The following is a 26,444-nucleotide window of genomic DNA, read 5'->3' as shown; positions in this document are numbered from 1 at the left end:
AGGGCTTATTTATTAATGTTTCGGATTCATCTCATATTTGTTGTTCGACAGAGTTCTATTTGTGGTTTGATTATTAAGGTCAAGATAGTTTTATTTTACGAGTTCACGTAAAAAGATGCTTTGACAAGTCATAAGTGAGATTGACCAAGCAAGAATAATGGCTTTACTTGAGATAGACCACTCGCAAAGGTCGCTCACTTGGAATTGATATTTGAGAAGCGTCGAAGATGAGTAACTAATCAACAACAGAACCTTTGTATTCCCGTTTATGGCAATACCAGTACTACAAAGCGATTCGTGGTGCTTTGGGAAGACAGGTGCCGGCTTAGAACATTGAAAGGCTAGAATTAGCATTGCCGTGGAACTATGGGCAGTTTGCTTGAAACATTTCTGATGCAATGATGCCAAATGCTTATGTAGAAATAGCAAAAAAAACACACTTTATAATATCATAAAAATTTGTCATCTATTTTGCGCCTAAAACAATATTATTATTATTCAATAAAATATGAATAATTTTTTTTTCATAAAATATATTAAGATACTCTATAAATCAGTCAACATTTAAAGTTAAATGAAGGTAGATAACGTATATTAGAGAAAAAGGCAACACGCAAGGCCACTCGAGTGCATTGTTGATTACACCGACAAAAGTAATCTTTACCAGTGACGTCGTCAAAAAATATTTACATGATAAATATTTATTATTAACAGATTATCCTGTAAATTATAAAACGGTTGTCCTTTGATATGATGTTATGACAGCATCGGTATTCACTTGTGAAAAAATCAGCTTGAATCGCTTTTTTTCTATAGTGCGGCACAAATGGTACAAGTTTTTACTATCGTAACAATTCACAAAAACACTGAAATGAAACTGAGACTCAACATCTTTCTTTTTCCAACCAAGAACTAAAGAAAAAACACAAAACTTCACAAATGTCGAATGTAAATACAAGAGCGTTTGTCAAGATGGCATTTCACAAGATGAAGCATTTCACAAGATGAGGCACATTATCACATTGCCTGTGACGTGGACATTTCAAATTTTTTAGATGCGGTTTTAGGAATAAGAATTTTAGAATATTTCTTTTGCTTTCACGATGTTATTTTTGTGCTTAGAATAACATATATCTTTTTCTACTTTTTATTTTTAATCCAATCTAATATCATTAAGTTAATATAACATTACGACATGTGTTGATACACTGGCCAGCAACATTAAAGCACCACTACATTGTTTCGAATTATTTTTAAAAAATTTCAAAAAAATTAAAATATTTCTTTTTTAAACTGCCATATTACAGACATTCTAAATTTATACAGGTGTCTATTTTAGTCAAAGTATGTTTCTCTTATTTTTATTTTGTGAGGTACAGTGACATATAGTGTTTATTATGGAACGTCAATCAAGAAGATTGTGAGCAAGCAGTCATTTTACTGGAAGAGAGATGGAGCTTTCGAAGAATTGAAGAGAGATTTGGTGTATCGCATTATCCGTTTCCCGTATGATTGAGTATTATAGGGAGATAGGTCAGCACTTAAGAAGACCCGGTCAAGGCAGACATCGCATAACTACACAATTTCAAGACCGTTTTATAAGACTCTCTGCTTTAAGACAAAGGTTTGTGATAGGAAGATTGCAGCAGGCACAGCTACAGGAAGCAGATGGACTTGTAACAACTCAGATGTATAAAAGTTAATCGAAGACCAAATGAAAGATATGTCCAATGTAATTTCCGGAACACCAGATTATTTGATGGAGAGTCAGTCATGTTTTGGGGAGGAATCTCTCTCTACCTGCTCGTTCCTACTTGGTGGCTATTAATAATGGCAGTTTGACAGCTGATAGGTACATAAGAGAGATCCTGCAAGAACAGGTGATACCATTTGACCCTCACATTGGTGAGAATTTCTTGTTTCAACAGGATAATGCTAGAGCGCATGTTGCTCAAATTGTTTAAAATTATTTTAATGGTGTTGGAATTGAAACTATGGATTGGCCCGCAAATACATGATCTACCGCCGTTTTCAAGAACTTTCTAACCCTCCTAACACTTTATACGGACTCACTGGCGATATTGTCCAAATATGGAATAATTTGGATCAAAATGAGATAAGGCCCATAATTTTAAGCATGATTAATCGCTGCAGTGCTGTTATTCGAAATAGGGGAGAAATACCCGTTATTAGTTATTTTTATTAATGTTAATATTCTTTTTAATTTTTGAATTCTTTGTTTTTTTTTTTCTATAATTTTTTTACGTTCTTTTGTAAGTTTTTTCTATTGTTAATACTTTTATTATATTAGAATAAGAATATACTTAATTGAGACACAAAAATATTTGATGAATATTATAAAATAAATGTATTTTCCTTTAAATATAGTAGTGGTGCGTTAATTTTGCTGCCCAGTGTCTAAACAAAACACCCCTCTTGCCCCTGTGCACACATGAAACTCAAACGAAGTTGTAGTTAACTAATTCTAGCTTTTCAATGTTCTAAGGGTACCGGTCTCTACATTACGGAGTCCCTACATATACTGGCAGTAAGTTTGAGGTATCGCCAACCATCAAGAAGACCCCGACCAACTATAACCTGAGCACAAAGTTTGTCGACTACAGTGGGCACAGGAGCACATAGCTTTACTTGCAGAATTTTGAAACTCAGTATTTTTTTTGATGAAACAAGAATATATTTCGTACAGAAGGAGCATACTAGATCTGCTCAGCTTACTCATGAACACCCTGTACCGCTGTTTGCAGCAGAAAGTGGTTTTCTGGGCTGGCATCATTTCGTTTTTATGAATGAGAAAATTTTTTCATTTCGTTTTATGCTTGACCACGTTGTATCAGAACTATAAATGACTATCTGGGATCAGAAGTCATCAATCGTTTAGATCGGCCGGACTTTCGCCAGACATAAATTACACAGAACATAACTGGAACATGTTTTCCAGGGCAGTCGCAGCACTTCGAAACCCACCTAGGACAAGACCTTGTTCATGCTACTCGAGAACAATAGCACAATATAAAACTATATTAAAGTAATATAATATATTAAAATGTGATTATCACAGTTATAGTATTTATTGTTTATTTTTTAATTTTATGTTTTCTTCATTTTTGCTGTCTCGTTTGCTCTTATCTGGTTCATTCCATGGTTGAACCTCTGCAGAACCCCATATCTGAAATATAATACCAGCCAAGATCTGAATTGTTGCTGCTATATAAAATATTATCCTCCACTGACGAGGATCTTGCTAAAAAATATTTCTAGTAAAATTATATTCCTAAGTTACTAAACTAATATCTTACTATATCTTTAACCAAAAACTGCACACTTAAAGGAGCAAATATAGCCATAATATTTGCAGCACCATTGCAAATCCCCATTAGGGGACCGGCAAAGTTTGGAGATAAGTCCATATGATTTACAGCCCATCCACAATTTGTAAGAGATCCTAAACTTACAGCTAAAATAAGCAACCACACAGCTTTTGTAGCTTGGTCTGGTCTTACATAGCCTACCATTACAAGAGCTATTGATGGTAAGAAGAGTCCTAAAAAATGTTTTTATTCATTTTATTGTATTTTCCTCTAATTTTATGATGATTTCAGCTGGAAGATGTCGACAAATTTAAAAATAATCTGAAGGTGTAAATGACTAAAGATCTACAGGAACAGAAAGGCAATTAAATTGGTAATAATGATTAAATTAAAAATAACTTGGGTAATTAATTCAAGGTTACGCTTCCTAGGAAAAAAGTCAGAAAATCTATTTTAATAAAGCTTATAGCAGATTGGTTAGAAGGCTAAATTTATACAGAAGAAATTAATTTGGTCTTAATTTATTCTTATAGAATTAAAGGGTCTTACATACAATACGTCTAGAGTATGTTAAAATACTTAATAACAATATTATATTAATTTGCAATATGCATGATGCTGTTACTAACATATTAATTTATACTATATAAACTCTTGGATATAAAATATTATTTATTAATTTTGTGTATAGTAAATAATTCATGTTTCAGGCTCCTCATCATTATTCTTTTAAATCTTTAAAACAATAGATTTAAAATTTCGCTGCTCTGTAGTCTAAAGGAATATTCGTCTTAAATCAAATGTATGTTGATAAGAATTTTACTTAATAGTTTAGACGTATGCAAGCAAAATAGGCTGTGCATTATCTCTTTCATTTATTTTAGAGATTTTCATATACGCGTAATCATGTTTTAGCTAGAGCGCAACACGTGTAGCCAGGTATCATAGTTTATGAGACTGTGAGAGTTTTTTTTGTTTTCGTCAACTGATAATTGGAAAATCAAGCAGTAATAGAATTTTAAAAAAGCTTACAAAGAGAGTTTTTTTTTTAAATTCTATTAAATTAAAGAAAAATAATAAACATACATTTTCCGTACGAAATCAGTAATAATATCGAAATAAAAAAAATATATCGTAAAATGCCTTGAAAAATTCACGGACTTACCAATTAAAATTTCATTAGTTTTCCATATTTTTTTTAGATTGTATTTAATGAATGTTATGATATCTGACTCCTATAAACTATAGTTTTTTATACTGCATGACAATTTAAATACTTGAAATGACCTTATATTAGGAACGAAAAACTGAATTAAAAAAACCCTAAAAGAAGTTTCTATAAAACGAAGAGAGAATAAAACAAGCATATTGTCTAAGCATCTATCGGAGTTGTCGTAAGCGTTCTTCTTAAGATAAAATTGCTTAATATATATCGTATATTTCTAATTCCCGCACTATTAGTGGTTCAATAGCCTCTGTAGCATTTCAGCATACATATCGCCATTTAAATTCCTGGTATAAATATTGGGCCGATAATACCATATCCCAATATACCGCCCCAAACATTAATTTTCTGGGGCTGCTGGGTATGCGCTTCTCTAAGTACTTGTGGGTCCTCGTCATCACTAAAGCAAATATTTTTAACTAGTCGATATTCTGCCATAAATCTATCTGTGATTATTTTACAAAACAGGACTCTTCTGTTCGGGTCATTGTCCACAGCAAGTTTTCGCGGTATTTATGAAGTTTATAGGGATAAAACTTATTAAATTTAAGTACCTACCTGATTCACGAGATAATCCAGTTGCTTTTACTTGACGAGTTGACAAAGTTGAATTTATTGCAAACTAACCTTGATTTTCAATTTGTGCTATTTTGTCGATTCGATCTCGATTAATTTGTCATAAAACCAATTCCTTTAAATTTGGATACTAGTAGAGAAACAAAATTCGGGCTTACATTTGGACCTGGACGTTCAGCTATTCTGTACACCAATGTTAAAGATAAGAAGTGCTGCTTTTCGTAACTGCTTACTTTAGTAAAAAGATGCCAAGAATCTTCTTTCGATCAATTAATATCGAATATATACGACAATAAAATTTTACTAAAGCCATATATCAAACTTGCCCCTTTTTTAGACCAAAAAGGTTATCTCAGGTTGGGCGGACGTTTACGTCATGCCAATATCCCGTTTGAGACAAAGTATCCTCTTCTACTTCCCCATACTCATCGACTTACTGACCTTTTAATTGAAAATATTCATAAAGAACATTTTCACCCTGGATTTAATACTGTTTTGTATTTACTTCGTCAACAGTATTGGATACTTTCAGCTCGCAGGGCCATCTAGTCTGTTTTATCAAAATGCATTTGCTGCTTTCGCCTTAAACCAAAATCGTATACCCCCTAGATGGGTAGTCTCTAATATATGGGAGATCTACCCTATTTTCGTATTTCACAATTGAAGTGTTTTTCGCATGTCACGTTAGACTATGCAGGTCCCATTAACATATCTTTAGCAAGATATCGTGGTTCCAAGTTGTCTAAGGCCTATATTTGCCTTTTTGTCTGCTGTGCTGTAAAAGCAGTACACATTGAGTCAGTATCCGACATGTCTTCTGAGGCTTTTATAGAGGCTTTTCGGCGTTTTGTCGCTAGACGTGGTCGTTTCTCCGATATCTACAGCGATTGCGGTACCAATTTTATTGGTGCTAATACCTAATTGCATGACTTGTCCAAACAAGCATCTGAGCAATTAAAAATCACTTGGCATTTTAATCCCCCCGCTGCACCTCATTTTAATGGACTGAGTGAAGCTGCAGTAAAATCTGTAAAGTATCATTTGTTCCGTGTTGTTGGAGATCAAATCTTAACCTATGAGGAGTTAAATACTTGCTTATACAAAAAAATATAACAAAAAATAATGCTTATACAAATCAAATCGCTCTTAAATTCTCGTCCGTTTTGTCCTCAAAGTTCAGACCCCAACGATCTAGTTTCATTGACCCCCGGTCATTTTCTGACCTTAGAACCCCTTACTACTTGTCCCAGTCCAGACATGTCTTCTCTTAAATTAAACCGTCTCTCTAGATGGCAGCTAATTCAGCGTATGAATACCGATTTCTGGGTTCGGTGGAAGGACGAGTATTTGCATACATTACAACAGCGTTCCAAGTGGGTCCAAAAACCAAGTGAAATTAAAATAAATGCTTTGGTTCTCATAAAAAATTAAACCAAGAATCCAATGAATTGGTTACTTGGTAGAATTGTAGAAGTACATCCCGGTAATGATGGCCATATACGAGTAGTTACGGTGCGAACACAGAACGAATTGTTCAAACGGCCCATCGCAAAGTGGTGTCCCTTGCCGATTGCCTTGACGTTAAGCTGTCCTTAAGACACATTTATTATAAACCATAAATGATAATAATGTCTACGCGTTCAGCTATTCTGTACACCAATGTGAAAGATAAGAAGTACTGCTTTCCGTTTAAACTGAACCGAAAGTAAACTATTCTTAAAATAATAGTACTAGTAGAAGTACTTACGTGAATATTTATAAACAACGCCTTTTTTTCAGCGAAAGGACATAGCAAATAAACCAATAAAAAATACATCCGGGCTTGTTATGTTTAGAATTATTAGGCGACATGCCAGTATATCGGTAGCCGTCACTTTAAAAATTTAATTAAATAATAATAAAAGTGTAGTTCTTCAATGGAAATTATTTTTTAAGAGCTTTAAGATATTGTCACTCGATCCCCCTTTTTATTTAAGATTTTAGGAGAGTATCTCACTTTGTCCAAGAAATTGCAGATACAGTTGAGATAATACGCTTATTTTTTGTTTCCTTCGTTTTATAAAAACTGTTTTCCGCGGTTTTTTATATATTTTTCTTTCCTAATAGATAGCCATTTCAAGTTTTTACACTGTCAACTTTTATAATAATTAACATTATGTTATTTTTATAACAACTTTTTTAATAATAATAGTCAATCTTGCCTTTCAGAAACGGAAAAATACAAAATATAATGTGTATATTAAATCTAGAGCTATATAAATTCTCATGGTTGAGAAACATAAATCTAGTAAAATTTTTTCCAGTTGCAATTCAAAACCTAAGATTTGAGCATTTTACGCCAGTCAAATGAGTATTTTATATCTATACAAATATAACCAGAGATTTCATTAGAGGATTATAATAGAACATATAGATACTGTAATAAGAAGACCCAAAGAGTATAATACCAATAGGTTAAGTAAGCCACAGTCACCTATATTAGTACTAAACCTTTTAAATTTGCTTTTAACTTAGGAACTTTTAATATTAAAAAAACCCTAAAAATGCATGCAAGATGTTATATGTTAATGTATTGATTAAAACAATTATTGAATTATCTACTTACCCAAAAAGTTAAACAATTTCCTGGAGTTGGTTTGGGAAATATACCCATTATTAGTTATATAATCTGATAAGAAGGCCAATGGAAAACCAAACAGGAAAAGCATAAAATATGGCAGACATGATAAAATACTATTCTGAAAAAAAAGAATTGGATAAAGATTAACGCAATTTAAGTTTTCAAACAAAAAATGATAATCTTAAATTTAAAAACAATTATAAATTAAAAATTTATGGAGGAATAAAGCAGCATACTTAAGATAACATTAATTTTGTGTGCGAATACTAAAACCAACCTTTTCATTTTGCGCAATAAAAAAAATGCACTTTCTTCCTTTATTTGTAAAAAAAAAACTAAAACCGAGAAAATTAGCAATGTTTTACTTACACTCTTAATATTAAAATTTAAAACATGTTTCATGAAGGTTGGAATCTGACTCAGTAAAACCCAAAATCCAAATATAAATCCACACTGAACACATAGAAGAGCAAATACCGGTTTCGATGTAAAAATTGATTTCCATGGTACTTTATGCGACTAAAAGAAAATAATATAGTTTAAACATTCAAACAGTATAATAGAGCATATTTAAAAAAAAAATAAAAAATACTCACAGATTTTTCATTGGTGTGTCCCAGACTTTTTTCAATGAAATTTCTTTCAGATTCACTAATCTTCGGATGATCTGCAGGACTATTATATCCAAAGATAATAAACGAAATAACTATAAAAATGCCACTAATACCATAAATATAATATACCATCGGCCATCCGTATCGTGACTCTGAGATAATTCCAGTTAATAAAATTCCAATAACGGTACCAAAGGGTACGGCTAAAAACAAATTTTTTAACAACTGTTTTATTTACTTTTATAATTCTTACAGCTAAAAGCATAATTTGCCATTCTAGCTCTTTCTTCATGGGGTACCCATTGACTAAGCAGGTGTGTTATTGTAGGAAACAGAAATCCTTGGCATAACCCTTGGCATGTCCTCATCACCATCATGCCTATTTCCCCAAACCTTGCTGCTATAAATGGTGTACAAAACCCAATAACAGATTGTATTCCGAAAAATATTGTTAAAAACCATTTGCCTCCAAAGCGGCTTGCCATGTAACCGGCCAGGATTTGAGGCCAAATGTATCCCCAGAAAAACGCTGAGAGAATGGCACCTTTTTGGGTCCATTGTGGGTAAGTCTAAAAAAATACGATAATAATAAAGCAAATTACTAATTTTTATACTTATTAATAGAGCATAAATGACTAATATACAGCGTGGTTCCCGGGAACTGCAAAGATAAATGAGTCGCTCAGGAGCAGAGTGGCCCAAGTGAAAAAATTACATATTTCAGATAGGCCCGTATTCATAGATACCGTATTATTATTTACATATTAAAAGTGGCTCAATTGACCTTTCTCTAATATTCACTAGATGGCGCTCTTAGTACACTTGAGCCGGCACACTGGATTTACATAACATGTAGCAGAAAAGTGGCCTAAGTGACAATTGCTCTAGCAGTTGGGCCAGTTTGACTTTTCAAAAGTTGTCGTTTTCGTTGTCAGTGTTTTGCTATTTTGTTGAGTATAAACGGGAAATAAATATTTTATTATAACAATTTTTGCAAATTTGTTGATGTGCTAGTACAGGTAAGTTAGAAATATTAAGTTTACGTATCGCATGCATGTAATAAGCTAAGAATAATATTTAAAAAAAAACATAACCTGAAAATAAAAACAAATTACAGGGAGTGACTTGGCTTCGGCTTATCGTAACCATAATAATTATAACCATAAGTTATAAGATAATTTTCACTTGTTTCAGGGGAGAATGTCAGATATTTCTAGCATAACCGAACCCAGTGAATTTGATATAGACTCTGGTTCGAATTTTCGCCCGCCAACGTATGACGACTCCGAAAGTGATTCTGGAGAGTCGATTCAGAACATTGGCATTAGGTGCATGCCAACATCGTGGAGGAAAAAAAAGGTAGAAAAAGAAAGACAAAACATGAAGGTTGGAAAAGGCAAAAAAGCAAAGTTACAAGAAACTCCGGAAAATCTTACCTTAAGTACAGGGGAAACGAAGTTGCAGAAAAACTTTTTTTAACGCAGAATACAATTGTTCCACACAATGCCACTTGTTACTAAGTATCCAAGAGAGAAAACGCATCTTCGAGAATTTTTACAGTTTATCAAACTTCAATTTACAGACATCTTACATCAATGGCCAAGTAACAGTATCTAATAAGGGTCGTTTCACGCATTCTCAAGATCCAAACAAACGTAGTAAGACACGTATTTATAAACTGCCCAAAGAAACTCGAGATGAAGTTATTGTCTGTAAACTTTTTTTTTTTTAAATGCTTTGAGGGTTTCGGATGGTCACTTGACCAGAGTTCTAATTAATAAAACGAGGGGTAGCGAGCATACTACACCGCCTACAGATAGAAGAGGTAAGCATCCCCCCAAAAACATCCCCACAAAAACAACAAAAAATCGCACTACAGCAGGATTAAAAATCCAAACCGGGAATATCTTTCACCAGATTTAAACATAAGCAAATTATACAACTATTATTTACAAAGTGATGAGTGTCAATAGAAAGTGTCAAAATTTGTGTTTTCAAAAATTTTTAACGAAGAGTTTAATCTTCATTTCCGGTATCCTGCAACTGACACGTGCAAAAAATGTGATTCTATGAAGGTAAAAATAAATAGTTTAACTGGCGAAGATAAAAGAAAAGTGGAATTGGAAAAAGAACTTCATTTACGCAAGGCAGAAGCAGCTCGAAATGGAATGCGAGAAGATCCAAAATAAGATCCAAATTCCACAACGACCATTGCATTTGATCTTATGAAGACATTACCTACGCCTAATATTTCTACAGGGGTAGCTTACTACAAGAGGCAGTTATAGACATATTGTTTAGGTATCCATAACCTAACTACAAACCAGGCACACATGTACCTCTGGCATGAGAGAATTGCATCACGTGGTCAAGAAATAGGCTCATGTATCATGCATTATGTCAAAAATTATGTACAAACTCCCAATTTAATTATGTAGCGACCAGTGCGGAGGCCTGCGGAGAATAGAAACATAAAAATGGCTGCAATTTGTGCGGACATGACTTATTCTGATAACTTCAGTCCAAAAGTTATCGATCACAAATTTCTTGTATCCGGCCATTCCTACTTGCTATGTGACCAAGATTTTGGCCTAATTGAAAAGCAAAAATGCTACTTCCAAGACATTTTTTTACCAGATGATTGGATTAAAGTAATTTTAAGTGCAAAAAGACCAATAAATTTAAAGTAGTAAAAATGACAAGTGCTGACTTTAGAAGTACAGTGAATTTGAAAAAACTTTTAACCAATCGAAAAAAAGGAGAAGATAATGTAAAAGTTTAAATCCGAGGAACCTTTTAATATTTATTTCAAATATTCTAATAATGATGCCGCTCTTTTCTACAATGTGAATGTCATTAAAAAACGCACAGAGCTTCAACAGATGAGACAGGATGCCTTCCAGTTAGATGTTTTGTATCCCAGAGGCCGACCTATCGAAAAATTGAAGTATAAAGACCTTTAAGGACTTCTGTGCTATATACCCCCAATCGCCCATGAATTTTATAATAATTTGACAACCAGTGAGAATGCTGTTGATGAAGATATTGCGACACAAGAACAAGACGTTGAGGCTCAAGTGCTATAACTCGTTTTTTTTTTATAATTTTAAAGGTCAGAGTGGCCCAACTGGTTTTTTTTACAGAAAAACAATGTTTTTTGAAATTATTTTGTTCCAATATAATGTTATGTGCCATATTATTATTATTAAAGATGTAAAATTATAATAAATAAATCTTTTACGATACAAATTTCCGTTTGACTTTTTATAAAAAAATTTAATGTCAATTATCTCAAAACTCCTCCTCCTTTTTGCACTTGGGCCACTCTGCTCCTGAGCGGCTCAAATTATAGGAAAGCTATAAATAGACATTTGTCTATTGAAAATTTGGTAACTTTTTGAAATTTTCGTTTCTGGAATTTTTGGCTATAAACCAAATGGTTATTAAGATATTTTAAATAATATGTAAATGTGAGTTTTGTATCTCATCAAAAAATTTAAATTTTTTCCTATAAAGAAGTTTCAATTTTTAAATTTAATAAAATAATATCTCTACTTTTGGATTGTTTTCTAATTGTTCTAGTTATACAATGTCAAGTTGAAGTAATTTATTATACAGGGTGTTACAGAATACGATGCTGATTTTTAAGGCTGTTAATCCTTTTTTGAGCTACAGGGTGTTAAATTCTTAAGAAAAAAAAATCGTTTCTTTATCATAACTTTATTAACTTCCCAGTTATGCTTATGAAATTTAGCACATACCATCTGAGTATCAAGTGATTTTAACATTAATAATAGAGATTTTTTGATGTAAAAGATTTTTTTAGTGTAAAGTTTAGCCAGTGGCGTCCGTACAAGAAGAAAGACTAAATATTTTTTTAAATATCATGTACGCCACTGCTTTTCCGTAAAATAAAAACTTATTTTTATAATCCTTATTAATTTTAGGAAAAAATTTGATTTCTTGACTTTTTTTCGTCCGACATGCGATAACCGCGGAAAAAAAAAAACATTTTTATGCATGCTCAATTTATTAAGGAAAAATATATATATATATTTTATAAACATATGTACATTTTACCATTTCAGTATACCAACTCTAATTCTAGAAGCCTAGGGGTATTTTAATATTACATAGTTTCTAAAAATTTCATATAGGGTCTCCTAAATTTGGTTTTAAGGGTTTTAACTTTCAACACTCTGTAGCTTAAAAGTTAAGGAGTTTAGGACATAGCTTTATTTAAACTTTTCTTAAAATTACCTTAGGATTAACATCTTTATAGATCAGCATCTTATTCTGTAATATCCAGTATTTAAAGCCTTAATTTGGGGTTCCAACGCTATATATTTTATACATTTTTCAGTAAATATTTTGGGAATTTTATATTTATTCACTTATTTTTTTTTATTATACTTGTGCTAATCAGAATGGTTAAATTTAAAATTTAAGAATATTTATATTAAAAACAAGTATTATAAAGCTTATAATAGTAGTTTGTATTTTTTTTATTATTTTGTTAAGTCACAGCTTCAAACTAAAACTAACGAATTCATTTAAAATGAATTAAAATGTATTTTTTTTCTTTTATTTTTTTGACACATTGATTTGTATTGTCACTTGCGCGTTATTTGAAATAAAAAATTTCTATATACCTAGGATACTTTCAGTAGAAACTATGGCGTCAACATTCATTTTTTTATATAGAATACCGTTTATATTGCAATGTCTTATAATTCTATGAAATATTCTGATTACTTTTTATTTGGCAAACCACATGCCTAAAGTCAATTGTTTATCAAATATGACGTTACAGACTAACGAAACCTATGAAATTAAAACATACAAACTTATTCTAGATTTATTGCAATTAATATTTCATGTGTTTCAATCAATTTGATTCAATTCGTTCTTGAAATGCATGATGCAATGAAAATGGTTACAGAGTGTCTCAAATAGAAACTATAATGCACTGATAATATTAATCATAACAACTAACAATGACAATAGAAATTTTATTCGAAATATTATTTTTTTCTGATGAGGCCACCTTTACCTTAAATGGACACGTTAGCAGAAAAAATTGCAGATATTTGGCAACCGAAAATTTTCATTGGACCCAAGAATACCACACCCAGTGCCCTCAAAAGATTAATATGTAAGCAGGTATTGTGAGAAATTGAATCCTTGGACTTTTTTTTTTCGAAGAAACATCAAACGGAGAGCGCTAATTGGACTTTCTATAGTTTAAACTTCTCTCTGCTTTAGTTGTTTTATTCTCTGACCTACAATAGGCTGACATACCTAGTAAGGAGATATGGTTTCAACAATACCGGCCACCTTCTCACTTTGTCATCACCGTTCGACAATTTCTTGATGCAACTTTTCTTAACAGATGGATTGTACCTTTGTCCAGTCCATCGGCTACTCAATCGATCTTCTTTAGGACCAATTGAGTGGCCACCAAGGTCACCTGATATAACCCCATTAGATTTTTTTTCCTGGGGCTACTTGAAGTCCAAAGTTTATGTGAATACACCAAATAATATTAATGATTTGAAGCAAAGAATTCGATAAAAAAATACTAATCGATCTACAAGTGATTGAAAATATGCAATCCAAAGTTATTTACCGACTTCAAAAATGCATCGAAGCAAATGGACAATAAACTGAGGATGAGTTGCAATAGATATTGTAGAAATTTTTATTTTTTATTGTCGCATGTTTCATTAGTCTATTACGTCAAATTTGACAAACTTCGTTATTTGACAAACTTCTATTACATCAATTTGACAAGCTGACTTTAGGCATATGTTATGCTTTACAAAAAGTATTCAGAATATATCGTAAAATGTCGTAATATACAGGGTGTTTCATTTAAAAAAATGTTGACACCACAGTTTCTACTTGAAGTACTTTGTATATAATATTTTTATTACAAAAAACGCAGTGACATCGCTAACCTCCAGCTAACCTCACTTTAATATGTCGAATGGGAACCCCTATCGTGTGATACATCATAGTAAGCAGCGTAAAATTCTCTACGGTACCAAAAAAAATTAAATCGGTAAATGTGTAAGCAAATAGTTAGCGAAAATGTCTAGAAATAATGAATATTTTATTTACGCCAAACTTTGGTATGTCAAATGGCTACCCCATGGTGTGATACATTATTTTAAAGGGCATTCGTTATGCTATCAATGGTTGTAAAAAAAAATAAAATTGATTGACCAAGAAGCAATTAAAGTGTAAATCGGTAGGGTAGAAAAACAAATTTAATTAGTTTAACAAATTTATTTTATTAAATGTTCAAAATGCGCGCCGTTATTAGCAAGACAATAAAAAAGCCTATTTTCAAACTCCTTACGAACATTGGCAAGAATCTGCCGGCTTATTTCTCTGCATTCTTGAAATATTCTATTTTTTAAATTCTCAATACTCTCAGGTGGGGTTTTATAAACTTTTCTTTTTAAGTAGCCCTAAAGAAAAAAGTCTAGTGGGGTTAGGTCCGGAGATCGCGCAGGCCATTCGATTGCACCACGTCTGCCAATCCACTTTTCTCGAAAATTTTCATCAAGAAATTAATATTTGGGCAGGAATTTATGGGAATTAAATAATCGGGCCATTTTTTTTGGAAGAAAATTTGTCTGGCGAAATTTATTTAAACCTTTTTTAGAAAATGCAATATACCCTTCCATCATCCAATCTATGGAAAATCAAGTAGATCAACATGGTGCTATATTATTGAATGAAAATAATATACATTTTCAGCAGGATGGAGCTTCTGCGCACTACACTTTGGTAGTTCGAGAGTGGCTTGATGAAAATTTTCGAGAAAAGTGGATTGGCAGACGTGGTGCAATCGAATGGCCTGCGCGGTCTCCGGACCTAACCCCACTAGACTTTTTTCTTTGGGGCTACTTAAAAAGAAAAGTTTATAAAACCCCACCTGCGAGTATTGAGAATTTAAAAAATAGAATATTTCAAGAATGCAGAGAAATAAGCGGGCAGATTCTTGCCAATGTTCGTAAGGAGTTTGAAGATAGGCTTTTTTATTGTCTTGCTAATAACGGCGCGCATTTTGAACATTTAATAAAATAAATTTGTTAAACTAATTAAATTTGTTTTTCTACCCTACCGATTTACACTTTAATTGCTTCTTGGTCAGTCAATTTTATTTTTTTTTACAACCATTGATAGCATAACGAATGCCCTTTAAAATAATGTATCACACCATGGGGTAGCCATTTGACATACCAAAGTTTGGCGTAAATAAAATATTCATTATTTCTAGACATTTTCGCTAACTATTTGCTTACACATTTACCGATTTCATTTTTTGTTACGCTCCTTTCTATGATGTATCACACGATGGGGGTTCCCATTTGACATATTAAAGTGAGGTTAGCTGGAGGTGAGGAGGTGATTGACAGAACTTCAGTAAATGCATAATTAAACGTCCCCCTGTATATCTAATTTGACGTGTTTTTTTTTTTTTTTTTTTTTTAAGATAGTTATTAAGGGTGGATCGTTTTGAAATGAAAGCACTGTATATTATATAACATATTAATATTATACTGTATAACAGGAAATAAAGGATTCGCAGAAAGCAGATAAAGCTGCTAATGTTTTCCACTTGTGTACAACTGGTTCTAAATTCAATGGATGCTAAAAGATGGCTGGTAATGCAAGTTATAAGAAGGTAGATTCCCTAAACAGATGGGAAGAATGCTGGTCTTTTAACTAGACTTCTTATTAAAAATGATTGTGATTTACGTTTAATGCAAATATGCATGTTTTCATAAGCATTCTTCGTGGGTAATACGTTCCTAGTAGTACTATCCATACTATCACAGTAGGCGCTGGTTTCTTTTGTTTACAATGGCAAATAAAATAGGATAATGTGAGATGATGAATCATTTCACATTCTACACGTAAATATATTTTTTCCAGTATACAGTGTCTGGTATGTAATCCTGCTAGTAACCTTGCTGGCTATTAGCATTTTTTATTTAAAAGAATCTAATTTTTGCTTGCTATTATCTACATTGATTGCTTCTTTTATCCAATTTTTCCGTTACCCAGGCATTAAAAATACTGATATATAAAATATAGGTTTAAGGCTAAATATGACTGCTCATCTATCTATAAAGATCTTTGGCTTCTAATTAATATGACATATTTTCCAATTTTGTCTCGAGCATATCTGTAGTTTGACTAGAAATACTGTTTTGTTATTATGATGCAAGCCATTTATAATCTTAATTTAATTACTACCAAGATACCAAGTTTTAGTTATGTATCTTGAGAACGTAGTTTCCACAAATTGCATTTATGGCAAGTATTTGGTCCTGCGAAAAGCAGCTTGGTACAGACAAACCGCATATTAAGTATCGTTTTAATTTTAATTGAAACATAACCATAATATGCATTAATTTATTTTGTATGATGGTACAAAACCATTTAATTAACTATACACTCAACAGAATCTATATATACTAATAAAATAATATTACATATAGTATACTCGTACGAACTAATCGAAGTCTAGGCTCGCGGCTAGACGATCGTAAATTATATAATGATAATTGTTCTACTTAACATAATATCGCATGCTAAAATATGAGATGCTCTAGTATCTACAGCTTGACTATTCTAGCTTGGCCTCTGAGATTTGGTTGCGCAGTAGCCTAAAGCTGATAAGGCTCGGGAGCTCATTTAAATAGAATATCTCGTGGTGCTCGCATCGGTGATTTTAGTACGGGTGCATAGTCAGTATATATTAAAGTTTTTATAGGTGTAATGTACCGCTTTTTACAGATAGACTGAACATAAACACAATCATCCGCTGCGCACGTGATTGTATAAAACGGAGAGACAGGCGCTGATAACGTGTAGGGGACGAAGAGAAAAGATTGTTCTCCGACTTTAAATATATTATTGTATCGATTCTCGGTCTCTACAGTCAGTCTTGAAATCAGTCTCGAAGAAGAGTAATTTCCAAAGTTTAAAAATTCCTTTTACAAGTAAAGTAAAAAATTAAGTGGACAAAGTCGTGAAATAGTTAGCAACGTATTGAAGTTTATGCAAGCAGAATCAGTGGCTGCTGGCAATGGTGAAGAAGTTATTCCTCTTGCAAAGGTATGTTTTGATCTGAAATTTCTCGAAATAATGGATTAGCAATGGCAATGGCCTTTAATCCCACCCAAAAGGCAGAAAGCACTTCAGTTAACCAATAAAAATTATTTATTTTTAGGTTCAGGAACGTGTTGCGGCAGCTACAGGTGTTTCTATAACGAATATACGAAGAATCAAGAACGAAGCAAAACTAGTTGACACGGGCCGTACGACAACATTTTTAACCCCCAATAAAAAGCGACCTGATCGAATACTTGAAACACATCTGGACGAAGCGGACTTGGGAGTTTTAAGGAGAACCATTATCAACCACCATGTTACCGAAAGGGAGGTTCCTACTTTAAAGATAGTCCATAAAAAGTTTGTAGAGGACACGGAGTACCATATATATGTATAGAAAGTCTAAGAAAAGAAATACATAAAATTGGATGTCGATGAAGGAAATTAAAAAACAACCGGAAAATTCTAATGGAACAACAGCCCATTAGAATGCTGCGGATTGAGTTTCTTAGAAGGATGCGCCAATATAGAGGAGAAAATCGACCTATAATATATATGGATGAAACATATATCCATTCGACTCATACTTATACAAAGCGATGGAGTGATGAATCCCTGGCAGGACTTCAAAAACCAATAAGCAAGGGGCCGCGCCTTATTATAGTGCATGCGAGTGGCGAAAATGGATTTGTCCCCAATGCAATGCCAGGCATTTTCCGGGATAAAAAATGTCCGACCCCTCAAAATATATTGTAATTAGTCATTTCACATACCCAGAGACCCAACTAATAATCCTGTCTAGGTTTCATGTGGTTATACCTAAAAAAAAATTTTCGAGAAGAAAGAATTTTTTCCGAAAAAATAAAAAACGAAAAGATTTTTTCGTTTTTTATTCCGCTATCTACTCCACTTGACACCATCTACGCACGGACTAAGATTTTAATAAACCGCCTGTCCTCTGTCTTTGTTTAACACTGACTCTCTCATTCGCACGTTCGCGCATCTCAGAGGCCAAGCTAGAATGGTCGGTCAAGCCGTAGTAGTGTGTGATTGGTTAGAAAATGTTTATATTTGTTTGCGTATGCGATGGCTTTATTTAAACCTCTTACTTGCTTCTTCCTTCTTTTGTTCGCCCTCGAATAATTGGAATAAAACTTTTTTTTTTGAAATTTTCCTAGTAAATATTATTTTTTAAGCATTCCTTATCACTTACATCTAATATATTTTTACTGTTTATGATTATTGTAGTTACTAAACTATTAATAAAATAGTGTTATGAAAATAAAATGATTTAAATATTCTGATATTTTCTGAACTGTGTTGCCCTTATTTTGTTGTTTAGAAAAAGCTAAGTGTACTTAGGATTTTACTTATTAGTGGTTTTAGTAGTTTGGGTCCCAATTTAGGTTATTTTTTTTATAAATCCGGGAAGCTTAAATTTTACAGATTCTTTATATTTGCTTGCTTTAGCTGTCCTCTTTAAGTTATTAGTTTCCATCAGCCAAAGTAATGTAAAATGTTTAAAGATAGAATTGTATCTGGAATTCACTTACCGACGACTTTGTCATATTTCTGAATTGCGTTACTATAATAGTATACTTACCGGTACATCAGGATTAATACTTGCTTTGGGGTCAGTCATTGCTACTATAGCGACAGATAAGTTTACCCTGAATCCATATCCAATGAATAAAAATAAAAAATAAAGTAGCACTTGTATGTGTCTTTTTCCAAATCCTGGAGCTGAAAAATTAGCGGTGAATTATTAAAAAAGTATTAGTTCGTCAAACGGTAGGTTAGGGTTGGTTGTGGCGAAATAATATCTTATGGTACAATAGCCATTTTTACAATATAATAAAATAAATCAGTTACTTTCAGAGTTTTAGAAAAAGTTAACACAAGAAGATGGAAGACATGTTTTACGTTTTTAAGTTTTATTATAATGTTGAAATTTGCTATAAGAGACAATACATGTATATCTAAGAAATAAACATTTTTTAAAAACAATAGCAACCGTTATTACTACTACTCAATACTCAATCTTTACAGAGAAATAATCGACTCAGAAGAATAGAGATGATTACTGAGTGTGAAACTGAATTATCAAAAATATTTTTGTTTACTTAAAATTTAATTAACATTTTTGTATCTTACCTTTGTCATAATCCTGTTCAATATCGGTTTTTATGTCATCTTTAACAACACTATACTCTACATAATTTTTTGAATCATTTTTTATATTTCCCATTATAAGGATTGTTCTACTTTACGTGAGCCTTCTTTTACTATTTACTTTAATATATTTTCCTTAGGTTTAAGACTGCTACCGAGGTTATTTTCAGCTGCTGCTAAGATTTAATCAAATCGTGACTTTAGATTTTTTTTTGTCAATATTTGAATAGTGCTTTCTACTTACCGAAAACTCATTTTATTGCATGTTTTGTTTATAGTATGAGTGCGCTAATTTAACTTTATACTTCTGTTAAAAAAATATATGTTTTATATATTATGGTTATTTTTTATTAATTATTCAAAATAAAATTAAATAAATATTTCATACTTAGGAAATACTTTTGTTTAAGAAAGTACCTTTAATTGAAATGTAATTATTATTTTTAATTTTTCTGGTATATAAATATTAACTGTTAATTTTATTCGTAATTTTAATTTTCGAAAAATATCTAAAGCTTACATGCAATATGTTCATGGTTACAGTTGACGGAAATTAAAAAACTAGGTTAATTATTCTTTAGGATCTTAGAAATATTTTTTTTTTAATTACTTTAAATTAGTTTTGCTGTGTTATTTGATGTTCTTATGCATTTTGCATAAAAATGATGCTCTCAGTAGAAATCTCTAAATATCACTGTTCTTGTGAAAATTGGCTAAAAGCAAGTAGTAACATACAAAAATCAATTATACATAAAAAATTAAATCTGTGCCGTAAATAAAAAAGTCATTATATAGTATTGTGGGACATCTAGCAGAAAGTTAGAAGTTCAGTACTAATTAATTCTCGAACCTTTTTAAATGAACTTTAGCATTATGAATAAAATAATTAATTCTGATGCTGTATCCTAATCTACTTTTAGTCAATTTTTACAAAAATTTTTATGCAAATGGCATAGGAGCATCATAATCTGATACCCAAATGGGCAGAAATTGCATTCTTAGAGAAATGGGATTAAATATACCAAATATCTCCCTGGTCTCCAGGTCCTCGATTAAAATTATTTTTGTTTAGTAGGTTCAAAAGAATAAACGTACTATTAATTATTATTATTAATTTATATTATCTTCAAAAAGCTCTAACTCTCTGAGGAAATATTTCCGGACCCATGTTCATATAAACTTTTCTTTTCTTTTAGATGTTTTATATCTACCCTAGAAGTTTGTAACATGATCAACGGAACACCCTGTATATATTACGTACCACATAATTATATTATTCCAGCTACATAGATCCTTATATTTTTCCATTTTTTCTGTAGGTGTGATTATTCTCTATTAAGAGTTTTCTGATAACACCTATTTTTGCGATTTTCATTGTGAATTTAGTTTTCTTGAGATTAATCTTTACAATGTAGTATATAGGATTTTAAAGCTATTTTGTTTATCCTTAAGATGATGTGTTTTAACAATAATGTCACCTACAAATTGCACTTTTTCTTTAACGATTCCTGCAATATCGTTTCACTTAAAAAAATATATAATTGTATAAATTGGACAAAGGTGGAAAAAGAATATAGCCGTGATAAACACCTCCTAAAGCTTATATCTCTTTTTCGTCCAACTATCTTGATATTAACTGTGTAAATGCTGCATTTCTTGCATTCACGTAGATTAAATTGCTTTTGATAATCTTTATTTTTTAAATAAAACTGTAATAGTGATTCAGTAAATATAATATTTTATTTACAAGGCCAAACGATAGAGCTAAGCACTCGGATCCGTAGAACTGCCGATAGGCTTCAAACTTATAGTCTACAAAGCCAAATGTGTAGCTTTCGCAACAAATCTAAAGAGTCTGCTCGACCGAAAAGCACTCTGCAGATGCAAAGAATCACCTAGTATGGACACTTATTGTGCTACTAGACCACGCCAACGTGAAGTTCCCAGCAATCATACGCGCTAGATACAAATTCTTAGACTAGATAGAGCCTTTTCTTGGATTTTCGAAAACTGTTGGCCTTTAGTCCATGGTAGAGCATGATGGATCCATCATGAGACCTATATGCACTAAAGTCTAATTAGCTAATATTGCCCTGCAAATTAAATTCAGTATTTATGCAAAAATGTTGCATTCAAAAATTCACCATTTTTTTTCTAGGGTGTCTTTAAATTTATAGTTTTTTGTCAAAGTAAACAATAGATTACGGGTCTAACTAGCTCTACGAGGTTAGAGGATCAGGAACCTAATGAACCTATTGATATACTTAATGTATTTGCAGAGTTTTTTTAAGACAGCCCCTTCACTAGCTGGTAATAATATTCCAAATAAGTCAGTATCTATCATAAATTAATGAAATTATTCAAATAGATAGCATTACCGAAGGATGATATTTTTTTAGCGTTTGGTAAATCTAAATCTAAAACCTACGACAGGTCCTGATTTAATTTAAGTGTTTCTAATACAAGATTGTCGTCTTGCACTAGTAAATCCTGTTAAAATATTGATTGATATGTGCATTAAACACATTAAAAATATACAATATTTGGAAAAAATCTAAAATTGGTCGAACAATAAAAAAGACCTTAACAATTACAATAAAAATTATAGACCACTATGTATTATTTGTAGCTTTTCAAAAAAGAATTAAAATTACTTTACACCACTTTCTTTTATTTAAACTTTAAAATAATCTAGTTACCAGTAAGCATGGTTTTTTTAAGAATGGATGTACAAGGTAAAATGTAACTACAATAAATCAATTTTTTGCAGTAACCATAATGAAGGTTTTTAAGTGGATGTGTTTAGATTTTTCAAAACCATTCTACTGACTAGATCATAATCTTCTGCTAAAAACGAAGTTGCTAATGAATCTTTTCAAATAATAGCTTCAAACCGATGTCAGTATGAAGTTATCACTGGATTTCAATTAGAAGAATACACAACCACTTCGGGGACACCTTAATACTGTGCCTTGGGTTCTCTATTTTTTTATATTTTTATGAATGACACAGGGAACACGCTTAATGTTAATTTTGCTCTACGACTATAACTTAAACCTAAAACTACTTATTCGATTAGATAGATACATTTAATAATAATAATTTAACAATAGGAATTTAAGGGTTTTGTTTGATAGAAAGATGCCGTTTATACCAAACTTTAACTCAATTACATGTGTATGTCTTTAAAAATGTTTAAATTGATTGTACGCTATACTACAGAATTTCAACATATCTATGCTGCTAAATTATTATTTTATTATTTTCGTTCTAGGCATAAGTTTGCAGCCATTCCAAGGTCCCCGGATTATAATATTCATTATTCTACCCTAGAGAATCATTAAAGATATTTTGGAAACATTAAAGTCTTAAGCAGAATGGAGTAAATTCTTTTCAGGGTTGTCCATACAATGAACTCTTGAAAAGGTTTGACTTCACATCTTTTAAGAAGCATAAAAAATTAGTATTTTTACATACAGATCGTGCTATCATGAGCTACGTATTACCCAAAATAATGGCAACACCGCTTGGTTGCGGCTTGCAGGCGGCGGAATTTTTCGTTGTTGTTTTTTGAACCGGGAGTCAGCAGACCTCACTTTGCTGTGTTACTGCACGTTGCATTAATAATTTTTGAGCGTTATTTTCGTGTTTTTTTCACTATGGCTGTTTATACCCCTTCCGAAAGAGTTTAACTAATTAAATGGTTTTATGGAGGCAATTCGGCAGTACAATGTAGAGATTTGTTTTCAGTGACATTTGAGAAAAGACCGATTCCTTGTGCAAAAACGGTTTTAAATGTTGTTACAAATTTTGAGACATCTTTTTGTCTTCAAGATTGTAAAAAATGCCACACAAAACGTCAAGAACCACCTGTTGAAGTAATCCAGGATATAGAACGGCGGGAAGAAATGGCTTGCAGTACCCTAGAACTTGATTCGACACGGTCCACTAGAAGTGTTGGAGAGGAATTGATAATGAGCAATAAAACTGTTGCTCGTATCCGGAAAAAATATGGGTACAAATGTTTTAAGTATTCAAAAACTCAGGAAATATTTCCTGAAGACCAATGGCGAAGAATGAAATTTTGTGAAACTATGATGGAAAAGGCAAATGAAAACGAATATTTTTAAAAAAATATTTTGTTTTCTGATGAATCTTCTTTTCCATTACATGGCAAACACAATTCTTCCATTGTTCGTTATTGGTCTCAGGAAAACGAGCACAGAAGTTTTCAGTTTCGTACCCAGTATCCTCAGAAATTGAATGTTTGGGCAGGTATTTTGGGCGACAATGTTATAGGGCCATTTTTTATTGATGGCATTTTAAACGCCCAAAAGTACCTTGAGTTGCTGCAAAACCAAGTTCTTCCTGCCATTCAAATCCTACCTGATATAGACCTGGGATCGGTTTATTTTCAGCAAGATGGCTGTCCTGCTCATAACGCGGCTAGGGTAAAAGAATTTTTAACAAATACTTTTCCTAACCGCCTTATTATTGGGACTGGCGATATTAAATGGCCTCCTAGATGTTCAGATTTGTCTCCAAATGACTTTTATCTGTGGGGTTACCTTAAGCAGACCATTTACAAGCATGAATTTAGTAGGCCAACAAATTTAAAGGAGTTGCGAAATAAAATTGTCGAAGTGCAAAATAGCTTTTATGATAGGTTACGTTTTTGTTTAGTGAAAGAAGGCCTTTTATTTAAAAAATGATACGTTGTTAAGGTTGTTTATTAGAGTTTTATTTCTGATTTTTTATTATATTTTTATCAGAGTTGATATTTTATTTTTTATTAGAATAACGCTTTAATTTTCATTATGCAGAACACAGCATATTAAACATTTTAAGATTACAATTCTATGCGGGTTTTACACATTGTCATGTCTGTAAAACCCGCATTAGAATAAATATTTTAAAAATGCCTGGATTTTCGCGTAATATTTTGGGACATTTTGTCGCCAAACAACGCAGCTCCCACAAAAGTCAGATGTTTACGACCGGCCGGGGCGGTGTTCTGTCACTCTTCTGTCGCAGGCACTCGTACACGCGCGACGTTGCAAAATTTCGCCTCTATGCGGTTTCCTATAAGTAACGAACGAAAACACGATCTGTATAACTGGTTAACCATATATTAAACGATCCCTATCTGCTTTAAATCTTAGTTTTATTATACCACGTTTTAATTCTCGCATAAATGATATTTATCTACTTGCAGATTCCCAATAGAAATATTTTGAAGTTTTTACATTTACATGCATTGTGTGATAATTTTAATGCTATATCAGGGAATATCGACCTATTTGCCAAATCCTTGGCTAGTTTTAGAAAATTATTGTTATTATTTAAAGGTTTCCCTATAGTATTGTAGTTCCTTATTATTAACAGATTCGACAATTAACAGATTAACAATTCTTTGATATTGTCAAGCAGTCATCATTCCTTTTACCTCGTCTGTATGTATTGTAATTTTATTTTTATTTTCTTACTGGCTGGTTGTAATTGGGTTTACCCCAATGTTGGTAAATAAATGGATTAATAAATTTAGCTTTATTAGTTTACGTGGTTCTACTTTATTAGGTTATCTGCAAATAAATCATTTGCAAATATGACGTAATAATGCAACCAATTTTTCTGGATATTTTTTGAGAAAAGTTTTACCAAATTCATACTTTAGACTCATATAGAAAAAAGCAGCCATAACACTATTTTACTTCTTTTAGTTCATTTTTGTCTATGTAAAAATACTGCCAATCCTTCTGAAATTTGGAAGAAAGAAAAAAGTATATACCGTGTTTTATATAAAATATTTAGTAAGAATAGTGTTTCAAACTTAATTTTTGTCAAAATTTACATTTTATGCGTATTTGCAATTAATCCCACATACTGTATATATATTATTTTTAATTTTTTTTTATCTCACAGTAGAACACAAAGCAATTTTAAATCGAGAATAAATATTTTAATATGTAGATAATATAAACCACTCCCTTAAGCATTCTATTTGTTTAAGACTTATAACACTATATAACCTTTTATTAAATTGCATGTTATGTAAGAATTTTTATGAGGCATATTATAAGCTGTAAAGCAATATTTGTGCGATAAATTTAAATTTTACAAATTTCACTGCCTTTACCTCTTAGAATACATTTTGTCGATACAACCACTCGAGGAGTCTTTTCTACTTTTCTGCTTCATTTAGGCCCATAAGTGCCCATGTGCCAAACCATTGTTAAGGATTCCTAGACCGTAAACCTTTTGAAAAATTATTCTTAACCCTTACGCAAAATGTGCCAATAGAACGCACCCTTTGAAACCCTATATCCGCTTCACCCTTGTTTGCCAAAGTTTTTGAATAAAATTAGGCAAAGGGTTTGCCCATGGTCAAGTAGCTCTTTTTCTATGGTTAGTTACCTAAAATTGCGTCTATGAAATTAAATTTAATCCTATAAGAGGATTTAGAGGTCATAAAAACTTGTTGGTAAAATAGGAAAATGCGTTTTTAAGGGAAGATTTCTGACAAAAGTCTACTAAAATATTTACAATTTTAATAAGTACATATTTCTTTCAATTTCTTTCAATTCAAAAACTTATACGCACAATCGAGATTAGTCTGAAAACAAGCAGACGACAAAAAACAAACATATTTTTGTTTTAACTAAATATGTCGATTTTATAAATCTTAAATCTAAAGTTCGACTTAATCCTCTTTGGCCATCAATATTCATTAATATAGGATTAAATTTTCTATAGGTGATTTGGTAAGGACTATA

At 31.9% G+C, this 26,444-nt stretch overlaps 2 protein-coding genes across 2 annotated transcripts; one reads left to right on the top strand and one right to left on the bottom strand.

The window, feature by feature from the left end:
- Positions 1-3,041: 3,041 nt before the first annotated feature.
- Positions 3,042-19,842, bottom strand: LOC126735558 (putative inorganic phosphate cotransporter). The gene is made up of 8 exons (XM_050439592.1): positions 19,654-19,842; positions 19,103-19,242; positions 8,618-8,933; positions 8,347-8,567; positions 8,120-8,269; positions 7,736-7,868; positions 3,318-3,562; positions 3,042-3,262 (listed from the first exon to the last, which is right to left on the bottom strand). Exons 1-8 carry the CDS (start codon positions 19,745-19,747, stop codon positions 3,089-3,091), a joined length of 1,473 nt encoding a protein of 490 aa, XP_050295549.1. The 5' UTR covers positions 19,748-19,842; the 3' UTR covers positions 3,042-3,088.
- Positions 17,155-18,444, top strand: LOC126735559 (uncharacterized). Its single transcript, XM_050439593.1, has 2 exons — positions 17,155-17,502; positions 17,618-18,444. Exons 1-2 carry the CDS (start codon positions 17,446-17,448, stop codon positions 17,894-17,896), a joined length of 336 nt encoding a protein of 111 aa, XP_050295550.1. The 5' UTR covers positions 17,155-17,445; the 3' UTR covers positions 17,897-18,444.
- Positions 19,843-26,444: the final 6,602 nt, after the last annotated feature.

Source organism: Anthonomus grandis, chromosome 4 (genome assembly GCF_022605725.1).
Source record: "Anthonomus grandis grandis chromosome 4, icAntGran1.3, whole genome shotgun sequence".
Taxonomy (NCBI): Eukaryota; Metazoa; Arthropoda; class Insecta; order Coleoptera; family Curculionidae; genus Anthonomus; species Anthonomus grandis.
This window is presented reverse-complemented; position numbering and strand designations above follow the sequence as displayed.